General features: G+C 47.0%; 1 protein-coding gene across 4 annotated transcripts in view; it reads left to right on the top strand.

Annotated features, from left to right (window-relative positions):
- LOC105033497 (oxysterol-binding protein-related protein 2A) overlaps nucleotides 1-13,340 on the top strand; it is a 38,615-nt gene that overhangs the window by 8,720 nt on the left and 16,555 nt on the right. For all 4 annotated transcript variants that reach the window (XM_073246844.1, XM_073246848.1, XM_073246847.1 and 1 more), the window contains exon 2: nucleotides 3,229-3,591. In XM_073246844.1, coding sequence (XP_073102945.1) covers nucleotides 3,229-3,591 — 363 coding nt within the window. The remainder of the gene's footprint in view (nucleotides 1-3,228; nucleotides 3,592-13,340) is intronic.

The raw sequence follows: 13,340 nt of genomic DNA, 5'->3' as shown, positions 1-13,340 counted from the left end.
AAGCTTAAGCTGTTGGGAGGAGGACTGGTCCAATCTAATAAATCGATGTGGCACCTTTTTTATAAGTTAAGGTGGGAGCTTCTTGAGCTTACTCATGGCTAGGTTGGGCTTTATTAGGATGGGCAATGGGTTGGGCTTGGGCTGAAACTTTTAGGTCTGTATAGGTTTTCGGCTTGACATAGGTAGGCCCAAGCTTGGTTGGGTCAGCCCATGACCCATTGGCTTTTTGTTAGCCGAGCCTTAATTCCTTATCTTCTTTCCATGATCACTTCTCCCCATTATTCTCCTCTCCATGGCCATGTTGACATTGTCAGACACCATCACCACTGCATTGTTGTCCTTAGTAAGCAATGATGTGAGTACACTGTGGTGGCCTTCAATGGAAGGGAGCACTTGGTTGTGGCATGTGGTGGATGAGGCGGTGATGGTGAGCAATAGACAGTACATGGTGGCGGCAAGTAACGAAGGGGATCATGCAGTGGCAACATTTGGCAAAGGGGGATACAAGGTGGTGGCGAGTGATAAAGGGGAGGGTGTGGGGGTGATGTGCATGCAGTGGCAGTATTGGCATGCAGTAGAGGGGATCAAGTGGTGGTGGCAAGTGATGGAGGGGATCACAAATTTTGTGGCGAGTTGTGGAGTGGAGATCACTTTCAGTTTATATATATATATATATATATATATATGTTCATATATCAATGGATATTCCATGTTCCTGACCTACTGTTGTTAGACCTATGAAGTTGGATGCCAGTTTGGACTTCAATTGTCTTTTTCGTCCAAAGATGGCTCAGTCAACCAATGTCTTGGGAATTTGTTGAGAAACCATGTTGGTGATCAGTTACGGTGGTGGATCTCATCTTTGCCCAAGTTTCGGTAGATTTTGTGGCACAGGGAATCCACTTGAATGAATATGTTTGAAATTCTGAACAGAAGGAATCCTACTTGTGCTCTAGATTTGGCCCATTTAAAGTTGGAGCATTATAATATGAATGCTGGTTACTGCTGAAGGGATGAAAATATGAGATGAAGAGATGTGAAACTGAATACATAAAATGCAAGATGCAAAGCAGCAGCTTCCTGTCATTGAATGGTGCAGGAACTTGAAGAAGGAAATGCCTGATGATTGTAAAGAAGGATTTTCTTTTGGTGAAAATAACTAGCTTTGCAAGAAGGCTTTCCATATGGTCTTGAAGAAGATTCATAAATGGAGTTGAGTTTTGACAAGTTTTAATATCCATAAAATCTGAAAATGTTTTACATTTCTATGAGTACAAAGGAGTTTTATCCATATGGTCTTCACTTCAACTGACATGCTAGTTGAAATTATGACTGGAAGAGTAAGATTAGCTCTCAGGTTTAATGGTAGATCTAGCCAACAAATTTCTCATGTTTAATGGTAGATCCGGTTGACAAACTTCTGAGGCTACTTAGATTTGTGCAAAAGGTGGAGAAGATTGTCAAAAACACTGTTGATGTTATGAATCTATATGCTCAATTCTAGTTCTCCCCATTTTGGAGGGACTACTTAAACTGATCCACCAAAATATGTCAGAAGCATATTTTATAGTACATCACTGGTTTGTTTTCATTAGAAGCCTCTTTATCTTTCAATTTTCAATTTTTTTCTGTAAAAAAAATTATCGGTTTAATTCCAGATTGGAGTATTTAAGGTTTAATATTCATTTCTGTAATTTATGATTAAATCATGAGTTATATCTACTATTTCTGGGAAGGTCAGTTATTGGGGGCTCTTTTGTAATTTCTTGGCTTAATAGCCAATTGGCTGTCACATCTAATAGCAGTTTGGGCGAATATTTACACTCAGTTTGCAATTGGAGGGGCTGTAATATAGTAGTTAAAATGAGTCTATTAGGTTGCTCTAGCCCAATATGTGGGTCAAAGTTTACTATCTCGGTACCAGATCCTGTACCGATATTATCCTATTACAGTGTTGGTATGCAGTTTGGTACAGTACAAGATGGCATACCGAGTGTCGGTATGGTATGAGACCTGTATAGTATGGTATGGGGTGTATTTTGCGGTTCATCCCGGTACGGCATTCCATGATTTGAATCCTACAGCGACTTAACTATGTTTAACTGACTGCCCCATAACTTAGCCAAATAGATTTTGTTCTAGCCACTATCCCTTATCTTCCTTTGAACAACAATAAAACCCAGCGGCATAGCTCCAATTCTTTGGTCTTCTTTTCCCCTTTTTGTTGAGTTTCTATATTACACAGCATCAGGGAGATCAGTTTGCTATTATCATTTCGTTCTACCTTTTATTAGGCTAGGTAACTTCAGAAGTTGGAACGTAAGCTATAGAAAATTATCATACAGTAATACTAATACTAGCTTATAACATGCACTCATTGACATAATGCTAGTGCTTTATGGTTTTTCGAGACAGCAGTCATATGTTGTTCTTCGCAACATGCTGATATTGCTCAATGGCCGGTGGACTTCACAGAGTATTGCTTTGTGAAGCTTCATATGCACCATATCCTTTTCTGTTTTCCCTGACAAAATATTATCTTTTTGCTTCTCTGATTCTTAAGTTCTTGGTGTAGAGATATTGACAATTGACAATAATCTCCTGGGTCTCTTGTGTTGGTAATGCAGTTATAAATATTGGTTATTCAGTTTTTCAGGATTAAAAATGTCACTGTCTTCAATTTTTTGTGCATTACAGCAATTTCCTTTTCCTTTTTTCTGTGCTTCCTTTATATTTGATACATTTTCTATAGAAAGGAAACATTATTATTTTCTTGGTTCTTTTGTGTTGAAACCCAGAATTACGGCAGTTATAATTGATTGATCAATATAAGTTGCTACTGACTTCTTTCATGCATGAATGCTTGTTGCATAGCCCGGCCATGCACCCTCCTCCATTTGGAATTTTGGGAGGTTATTTTTCCCTAAGGTTTTGACCTGTTAGTTCATGTTATTTCTTTCAAGGAAGTGACTGGTAGTTCTCCCACCATTATCTTAAAAATAAATAAAGAAAAGGTGAGTTTGGATCTGTGCCTGCGAGATACAAGATGATAATATAGTTGTTCTCTGGATGATACAACAAGTGCATCTGAGGTGCCATCCCCATGTGCTGCATCATTTCAATAGCAAGCTTCTAATAGGAATCGCTTTGCATTTTGAAGTCTGCTTTGTTGTATATTTGGCTAGATTTGATAGTTAATTATCTTGTTTACTTTCTGGTTCTCCACAGATCTCATCATTTCGTGAGAGCAAGTCTGATGATAGACGATTCTACATATTTTCTCCAACAAAGACACTTCATTTGAGAACTGATTCAAGGAAAGATCGCGTGGCATGGATTGAGGCTCTGGTCTCAGCAAGAAGTGTATATTCCCTGAGATCATTGAGTGAAAAGATTTCATTTACCCCCAATGACATATCCTTTTCAACTGCAAGGCTTAGAGATCGTTTGCATGTGGAGGGCCTTGGCGAGGAACTTATAAAGGACTGTGAGCAGATCATGCTGTCAGAATTTTCAGAGTATCAAAGACAATTAAGGCTTCGATATGAAGAACATTTAAACTTGTTTGGAACATTTCAGCCACAGTTTGAGGTATCCATTTGCTTGTTTAGGTGCATTCTTTATTTAAACAACGAATTTTTGCTGCAATCATGCTTAGTCTTATTGGTAACTGATCTAACGTTATGCTTTAGTCACAGTGGAGAAAGGTTGCATCTTGTCTTATAACTCGGATTGTAGAAATTACTATTTACACAAAGGACTGTGGTTTTGTATTTGTTGATTATTCTAGATAAATTTGCATGTGAGTTGATTATAAGTGATAACATAGCTTTTTATTATGATTTCTCTGGTTTGCCATTCATCAAGGTTGAACAATTAAGATCTAGTATCTTCTGTAGAGTTTTGTCTTAGTGCTCCTTTTTCCTTATTGACTTAGTCTTAAGAATGTTTTGCAATTTATTTTCTGCCCTTTTGTACCATAAAAACTTGTCTGAAACTCTGCAGGTTCTAGCTATCAAACTTCAATTCTGACATGGTTCAATGCATGGACAATATAATGAATAAATTTAGCATTACATAAATCATCTTGGTTGCTACATTGTCATAGTCAAAAAAAAAAAAAAAAAAAGAAAGAAAAGAAAAAAAGATGCAAGTGACAATATCTGGATAATTTCGAACTGCAAAGATGATGACATCTCCAACTATCAAGTGATCATCATTACAGGCTTTCCAGTTAAGATGGATTATGCTGTGAAGCACAACCCTAAGTCTAGAAGGTTTTAATTAGAATAAAAAAAGAGTCTTCATGGAATCCCCAGAGGTGCAAATCTACCAACTTATAATGCTTTTACATTTGATACATATTTGAGATAATTTTGTTGTAAGCTCTTGTTTTATTGCAAGGAATTTAAAAGGCAATATTTGTAAATGAGTGACCATGGGGATTGCATAATGCTTAGGTAGAAGGAGGTGCGTAGGCCAATGCCTAGGCTACATTTCTGGCTCTGCCCCTGCATGGTAGGCCCTTCTATTTGCCTTATCGAGGTGTTAGGTTCCAGTTTAGCTGGTTGATGTCTAGTTGGAAGCCAGTTTGAAAATATCATGAAAGCTTATTCCCATAAAGCCAACTTAGGTAGATGGAATATTTGCTTGTTGGCTAAGGTCAAGGCCTAGCTGAATAGCTTCTCCATTATACATTGCCTCCTGGAGTATATTTTATAATGTTGATTAATTTTATAATTTTTCTTCATTTTTTCATTCAACCATCTCCTTGATGAACTCAGCTATATTATCATCCACGAGTTCTAGAAGGGCCATTAGTGAGGTATATGTCTAATATGTAAACTCTTGTGTTTTTTTCTTGTACATGATTTGTGTGGCTCATTTGGTGTCCATCTTGTCTAGATCTTTTGGCACATGCATTAATTGCTCACCATTGCTTTCTATTGAAGGTTTCACACTTCCACATATGAAGGGATGAAAGGTGTTGCGGCCAATCCCCTCGTCGTCTGATCGTCGGAGACGCGCACCTGCAAGGAAAGTCTTCACTGACCGGAGATGTCTCCGGCGGGGATCCTCCGACGCTCAAGTCAGAGAGGAGACTAGGCAACAATGGAAAAATCAGGGGCTCAGCGAGAGAGAGAGCTTATCAAAACCGTTGCCTTACCCCGTTTTATAGTAGAAGGCGGTATGGTCCCGCCATTAATGATGTAGACAACTGGAGAGTTGTCAAATCGTCGGAGACTATCAAATCGTCGTGGGTTGTCAGGTCATTGGAAGTAACCCATGTCCTTGGTAGGACAACGCCCCATGGCGGTCGTACAGCATGTCCTTGGCAGGACAACAGCCCATGGCGGTTGTACGGTGTTTGAATGGGCTAGCCGACTATATGTCGGTATTTGGTTGTCGGGACGTCGGGTGATGACTCGGAACACCGTCGGTTGATCTGGTGCCTTATGGAAGTCGGATGTCGGTTGCCACCCCCGATAGTGAGTCGGTGATATGGGTTCGGCCGCTCGGCCGGTTGGAAACAGTATTGGTCTGTTTGGCCGGCATACCTTTGGCCGGATATTGTCGGCAGTCATTGTCGGAGTCATCTGTCCGTCCGGTGGATAGAGTCGGACGTCGGTCGAACCGTTCCGAGGATAAGTCGGCGTATAGGGGTCAGTCGGTATATCCCAACAGTTTCCCCCTCACTCCTGAGTTTGATGTCGTGTTGGCCGTCGTTACCACGTGGGCGACGATCTCGAACGAAAGGAGTGATTTTCCATCACGTCATGTCCCGACTTTGCCGATCGTACCAACAGACGATCCGGTGTCAGACGTCTCATCGGGAACGCAAACCGCCACTGGTTAATTAATTCTGAGATGCGGTTTTTCCGCCACTTGTCGGGGGGCTATTGGGCCGGAACCGTTCGCGCAGATGGAGGCGATGTGGCTCGATCTGGGACAGGTGCGTCGAACCATCGGATCGAGGAAGGGCCCAGGCGCTGCCACATGTCAACATCCGGGAAACCCTTGTTCGGCGCGCTTTCAACTCGACCGTTGAAGGGCCTTATATATATACGGCCACTCGTATCCAAAGCTTCACTTTTTACTGTCCTGTTTCTGGCGCTGAGGTCCTGTCGAGTTATCCCCCAGTTCCAGGTAGCTGTTTCCGTCCTCCTTTGAAAGTTTTTCTCGAAGCTTTTCATGCTTGTCCCTTTGCATCTTCGCTCCCTTTGTATTTTTCTTTTTAGTCTCTTTTCTTGGGGCTAGCGTTATGGCTAGAACCTCTCTTCGAGGAAGTCAGTCGAGGAACCCGACCGATGATTTTCGGTCGACCTCGGAGGCGGAGGCTTCTTCACTTTCGGGGCCGAACGTCGAACGGCTTAGGGAACAATATGGTATCTCGGAGCAGTTTCGACTTTTCGCCCCTGGGGCTGAGGGTTGGGTTAACAACCCGATTCCGGGCCAGGTAGCTTTTTATGTTGAGGACCTTCAGACTGGTCTTCGCTTCTCGATTTCGGAGTTCGTCCGAAATGTCTTGGATTATTACGGGCTTTGTCCGGCGCAACTGGTGTCGAACTCAGTCCGATTAATAATCAGCTTCGCTTTGTCGTGTCGGCTCTTGTCGATCTTTTCCTGTATCTCTCTCTTTCGGGCATTCTTCGTCCTCCGACCCCACCCAAAAGCCCGAGGGTGGTGGTTCTTCAATCCCCGGAAGGGCCTTTCATTCATTATCGATCTTCTATCGTCGATCCACGGGTGGAAGAATCAATTTTTCTTCGCTTCTTCGCTACCCTGGGGGTTTTCTTCTCGCTGGGACGACTTTCGAACTCAGCCTAACGAAAACAATCGAGTGGAGGTAGAAGACCGAGAGGACTTTCACCGACTGAAGGATATGTCGGTGCCGAAGCAGAGAGAGCTCATCATCGAGCAAGCTCTCTATGACGTCGGTCTAAGTTCGGTTCCTCACTTAGGTACAGTTCGGTCTGTCGGTCGTCTTTTGACTTTTTCATCTGTCTTCGGACTTATGCTAATCTTTCATTGAAATTGCAGGCATGCCGTCGAGAGTAAGACTAACAGATGCCGACATTCGGCAGCATGCGACGAGGAAGAGACCGACGTCCGGGGCCGGACCTTCACGGCCACCCAAGAGGCCCCAGACATCATCTCCGACCGTCGTTGCGATGGCGGCTGCACAGCCTGACACCGAACGAGCGTCGGGCTTTGAACCAGTCATCGCCTTATCGGCGCTGGCGGTGCCACCCGAGGCACCGTCCGAGGGGGTGGCGGAGGGGGTGGCCGAAGGAGTATCGATGGCCTCGCCTGTGGAAGAGGTTCGGGTCGAAGCACGAGAGCCCGAACGACCTGCGACGGCTCCCGTCGCGCCCTCTGGAGGAACTCAGTCGAGTTCAAGTTTTCCATCTTTCTCCGATCTCCGGGCCTGGGTGACTGATCGGGGGAAGGCTCCGATGACGCCGGCGGACGACTCAAGGTCAGCGGACCGCGTCGCGTCGTTCGATGTTCGGGTTTCTGAGGGAGCATCGGCCTTGGCCAACCACAATTTCGTCAGGAGGTTGTGTCAGGCAACCATTCTCCCGGCCGATCGGGAGCTCTTGAAGAGTCGGCAGGTGATCGAGATGCTCTCTTCATTCTACCCAACCATGATCGAGGTGAGTTCTTCTTTTTCTTTCCTCTCCATTATTATTTTCATCATTTTATTTTTCTGACGACCGGCCTTCTACTTGCAGCTGATTTACAACATGTCTGAGTTGGAGGCGGGTATCGGAGGTTTGGCGACATCCGGGCGGCCTGGAAGGATAGGGCGGAAACCATCGAAGCCGAGAAGGCGACGCTGGTGGAACAGCTGAAGCTGTCGGTCGACCGCGAGGCCAGGCTCGAGGAGATTTCCCGACTCACCGACGGCCTGGCTGCCTCAGAGGCCGAACTTCAGTCGGCCCGCGAGCAGGCCAAGCGCAAGACCTGTTTCGTTCATCGGCTGTGGCGTGAGCGGGACAGTTGCATTAGTGAGCTCGAGGCCGAACGCGAACAACTTCAGGTCAGCCTGGAAAATCTGTCTAAGGCCGAGGAGAACCTGTCCTCTGCCCAAGCCGACGCCGACCTGAACAGCGTCGTCCCTCCAGGGTCAGAGGACCAAGCCGCAGAGGAGGCCAACCCAACACCGGAGGATCAGACGGCCGCGGAGGGGGCCGTAGGCCGGTGGAACGAGCTACTGAAGGTGAGGCGGCTCCAACCTCCAATCCCACTCCGACCCGAGCGGGTGCACAGGTCGCTTCCGAACCCTTGGTCCAGGAAGTCGATTCCGACGAGTAGTCGGAGTATCTGCTCCGTTGTTTTTATTTTGTTTTTGTTTCGCCTTTGATACTTGTAATCGGGCTTTGGCCCAATTTTGTAAGTCTAACTTTAACTAAATGAAATCGAAGACTTTTCAAATTTTTTCCTGCATGCGGTTCAAAATGTATGTCTCGCCGAGACATCCCCGAGGGTATAGGTCGTAGATCCGACATACCTCGTTAGGATGTTCGGTGGGATCCAGCATAGTTGATCAAGGTAGTCAGTAGCGTGCGCCATGTTAAGGGCAGAGCAAGCCCCGATTGCAGACCGGCGTCCTGACTGTCATACAGCTTGCGTAGGATCCGATGGTTGAGAGTCGTTCGATGCAGTTAGCTTGGGTGTCGACTGTAGGTCGAGCGTCCGTCGCCTAGAGCTTGGTCGGGCGTGCACGTCGAGCCGGGTGTCGACCAATCTCCGAACGTAGTTTGTTGACACGATCATTCTGCAGAATCTGATAGTCGAGTAGTGTCCGACGTATTCAGTTAGGATAACGATGACAAGTCGAGTATCCGTTGCTCGATCCTTGGTCGGGCGTATACGTCGCGATGTATGATAAACAGTGGCAAGCCGAATATCCTTCGATCGGTCGTGACCAAGTCGGTATGTCGCAAGTGCGACCTTGATCGTCTTGGCATTTTGTCCTTCTTAGTCGAAGCCAAGTCGGCAAGTTAGCCAGTCGCGCTGATCGAGAGTCGATTGTGGAAGGAGTGCGGCTTCAACTTAGAGAGGTTTCATCGCCAGCGCTGGCCTTCCGTTAGTGTAGGCAGAACGGTTCTCGTAAGAGTTCGATGTGTCGTCGGTGATCGGGTCATAGGTTCCCAACGAAACGTTGGGCCCAAGTCGGGACGTCGGGGCTCGTACTTCTGACGAGGGCCGACCCACGGCGGAGAGCCGAACTTTGTTGACTCTGGGGTTTTGAAATTGAGTTGTATTTCGAACAAGGGCATACAGAATTCACTGATGATACAATTTCAGGTTGTCGGCATTTCAAGTTCGGGGAATGGCCGTCCCTTCCAGGGTCTCAAGTCGGTAGGCGTCCGGCCTGCAGGTGTCCGCTATCTTGTAGGGTCCTTCTCAGTTCGGAGATAGTTTTCCTTGACCCAGAGGCTTCAAGACTTTCGTCTTCCTTAAAACTAGGTCTCCAGGTCTGAAAAACTTTGGCTTAATTTTAGCATTGTAGTATCGGGCCACTCTTTGTCGGTAGGAAGCCATGCGGAGTTGAGCCTTGCGTCAGAGCTCGGGTAGGAGGTCCAAGTCAGCTCTCCGACACTCGGAGTTGCCTGGTTCACAATACTGCTCAACTCTAGTCGATGGTAGCCCGATCTCGAGTGGGATCATTGCCTCCATCCCATAGGCCAAATTGAAAGGAGATTCTCTGATCAGAATACGGGGTGTCGTTCGGTACGCCCACAAGATTGAGTGCAATTTCTCGACCCAGAGGCCTCTAGCTTCGTTCAGTCGAGTCTTCAATCCATGCAGAATGGTCCGGTTGGTTACTTCGACTTCTCCGTTGGACTGTGGATGTCTGACCGAGGTCAGTTTGTGCGTGATATGAAATCTTGCACAGAACTCTTTGAAGCCTTGGTTGTCGAACTGTCGTCCATTGTCGGTGATGATAGTGTGTGGCAGTCCGAATCTGGAGATAGACTTCTGGATAAAGTCTTCCATCTTACGCTCGGTGATTTGCGCCAGGGGTTCGGCCTCCACCCACTTGGTGAAGTAGTCAATTGCGATGACTTATGAACTTTCTTTGGTCAGACGCTGGAGGGAAAGGGTCGAGTACATCGATTCTCCATTGGGCGAAGGGCCACGGGGCGACAATGGAAGTTAGCTGGTTGGCGGGTCGGTGTTGTATGTTGGCGTACTTTTGACATGGCTCACACCTCCGAACCAAATCAGCCACATCTTTCTTCATGGTGGGCCAGTAGTAATCTTGCCGTAAGACTTTGTAGGTCAAAGATTTGCCCCCCAGGTGACTTCCGCAGATCCCTTCATTCACCTCTCTGAGTGCGTAGTCCACGTCCGTCGGTCCCAGGCATTTAGCAAGGGAAGGAAGAACGATCTTTTGTAGAGTCGCCTGTCTATCGTTACATATTGGGAGGTCGTCCATCGGAGTCGCTTGGCTTCCACGGGGTCTTCGGGGCTGGTTCCGTCAGTCAGATATTGAACGATTGGATCCATCCAGTTTGACTTGGTCGTCAGTTGTAGCACCTCAGCCTTGTCGACACTCGGTTGCTCGAGACTCTCTACGAGTGTCCGATCCAAAGCGTCGTAGGCGGATGTCGCAAGCCTGGAGAGTGCGTCGACCCGAGCATTCTCCGTCCTGAAAATGTGGGAGATCTCGAAATACTTGAGGTGCGTCATGAGATCTCTCACTTTCTGAAAATATTTCGCCATGGTCGGATCCCGCGCTTTGAATTCGTCTCTGACTTGTCCTACAATCAGCTGGGAGTCGGAGAAGACTCTGAGGCTGTCGATCCCGAGCTCCTTCACCACTCTCAAGCCAGCGAGAAGCGCTTCATACTCGGTTTGATTATTAGAGGCTTTGAAGTTGAATCGGAGGGCGTACTCGGTAACTACTCCCTTCGAGTTGGTAAGCAGGAATCCAGCCCCGCTCCCTTGAGCATTGGAAGCTCCGTCTATGTGTAATACCCAGGTTGATCCGGGGTTATATTCAGAGGTTGCAGCTTCTTTGGAGCTCTCGTTTTTCGACATTTGGTCGGTTGCTGGGCATTCCGCAATGAAGTCGGCCAGAACTTGGGCTTTCAAAGCAGGTCGCGGTCGGTACTGGATGTCGAACTCGCTCAGCTTTACCGCCTATTTCGCCAGTCGTCCTGATATGTTGGGGCGATGCAGGATCGCCCTCAGGGGCTGATCGGTGAGGATCACGATGGCGTGCGCTTGAAAATACGGACGAAGTCGTCGCGCTGATATGACCAAGGCAAATATCATTTTCTCTGCTCTTGAGTACCGAGTTTCGGCTTCATGGAGCACTTTGCTGGTATAATATATGGGTTGGTGAATTCGGCTCTCGTTTTCCCGGATGAGTACCGAACTAACCGTCTCTGGGGCGGTAGCCAAGTAAAGGTACAATGTTTCTTCGACCTCTGGCTTTACAAGCAGGGGTGGAGAAGTCAGATATTTCTTCAAATCTTCGAAGGCTTGCTGGCACTCATTCGGCCAAGAGAAATCCTTTGTCTGCCTCAGGGTTTTGAAGAATGGGAGGCATCTCTCAGCTGATCGAGAAATGAATCGGCGGAGTGCGATGATCCTTCTATTGAGCTACTGTACTTCCTTTTTGGTGTTCGAGTGCCGCATGTCGATAATCGTCTTTATCTTTTTGGGGTTGGCCTCAATTCCGCATTGAGAAACGAGGAACCCGAGGAACTTCCCCGAAGGCACATTTGGTCGGATTTAGCTTCATCCGATGTCGTCGAAGCGTGCGAAAAGTTTCTTTCAGGTCTTGGACGTGATCTGAAGCCTGTGCGCTCTTCACCAGCATGTCGTCCACGTACATCTCCATGTTGCGTCCGATTTGAGCTTTGAAGACCTTATTGATGAGTCGCTGTTAGGTGGCTCCGGCATTCTTCAGATCGAAGGGCATCACTCTGTAACAGTAAAGGCCTTTGGCGGTCACGAAGGTCGTATGCTCTTCGTCCTCGGGTGCCATCCGAATCTAGTTATATTCGGCAAAGGCATCCATGAAGCTGAGCAGTCGATGACCGGACGTCGCATCCATCAGTTGGTCGATCTTCGATAGTAGAAAACTGTCCTTCGAACAGGCTCGATTCAGGCCGGTGTAGTCGATACAGATCCTTCACTTTTCGTTGGCTTTCTTCACCATGACGACATTGGCGAGTCAGTTGGGATATGTGGTTTCTCTGATGAAGCCCGCCTCAAGTAGTTTGTCTACTTCCTCGTCGATGGCCTTCTATTTTTCGAAGGCGAAAGACCGTTTCTTCTGTCTCACCGGCCTCATGCCAGGGGCGATATTGAGTCGGTGAGTCATTGTTTCCGGAGGGGTGCCGGACATATCCACTGCCGACCAAGCGAATATGTCGGCGTTGGCTTTCAATAGCTCTATCAGCTGCTGTCGCTCTGGATCGGACAATTGCGATCCGACCCAGATCACCTGTTCAGGATTCTTTGCCATCGGGATGGAAATCAGTTGTTTAGCCGGTTCACCCCGTTCCTCCTCTTTTCGTTGGTCCAACTTGTCGACCGACAGGGAATCCTTCAATTTATTGTTTTAAGTTGAGATTTGGAAGCATCTCCGAGCGAGCCGTTGATCCCCGCGCATTTTTTCAACTCCATTTTTAATCGGGAATCGGACCAGCAAGTGATATGTCGAGACTATCGCTCTGAGAGCATTTAGTCCGGGTCTTCCAAGTATGGTGTTGTAGGCCAAAGGTACTCGGACGACCGTGAAGGTCAAGTAGACGGTGCTTTGTCGTGGTTCGGCCCTAGCTGTCACAGGAAGAGTAATTTCTCCTTCCACTGCGACGGCATTCCCGACGAAACCTACTAGGGGCGTAGAGACTCTCCTGAGTCGGTCGGTCGACAGTCGCATTCGAGAGAAGGTCGAGTAAAATAAAACGTTAGTCGAGCTTCCATTATCAACAAGAATCTTTTTTACATCATAATTCGCTATTGTTGCCGAGACAACAACAGCGTCATCATGGGGAGTTTGGATTCTCCAAGCATCTTCATCTATAAAAATGATTACATCATCCTGGCGTGGCTTCTTCGTCGATTCCCCTTCAACAGTCGTCCCTCGGTCCAGTCGTTTGAAGATCATGTTGATGACTCCGGCAGTAGGCTGATTGTTTGCTGCCTCTTCAGTCGGTTGGGGTCGTCGGTCGAGAAGGGGTCGAGTTGGCGGGTCCTTTCGATACTTTTCGAGATACCCTCGTCGTATGAGGACTTCTATTTCATCCTTGAGTTGGATGCATTGCTCGGTGTTGTGACCGTGGCCCCGATGGAATCGGCAGTATTTTCTC

Source organism: Elaeis guineensis, chromosome 12 (genome assembly GCF_000442705.2).
Source record: "Elaeis guineensis isolate ETL-2024a chromosome 12, EG11, whole genome shotgun sequence".
In the NCBI taxonomy this organism is placed as follows: domain Eukaryota; kingdom Viridiplantae; phylum Streptophyta; class Magnoliopsida; order Arecales; family Arecaceae; genus Elaeis; species Elaeis guineensis.
This window is presented reverse-complemented; position numbering and strand designations above follow the sequence as displayed.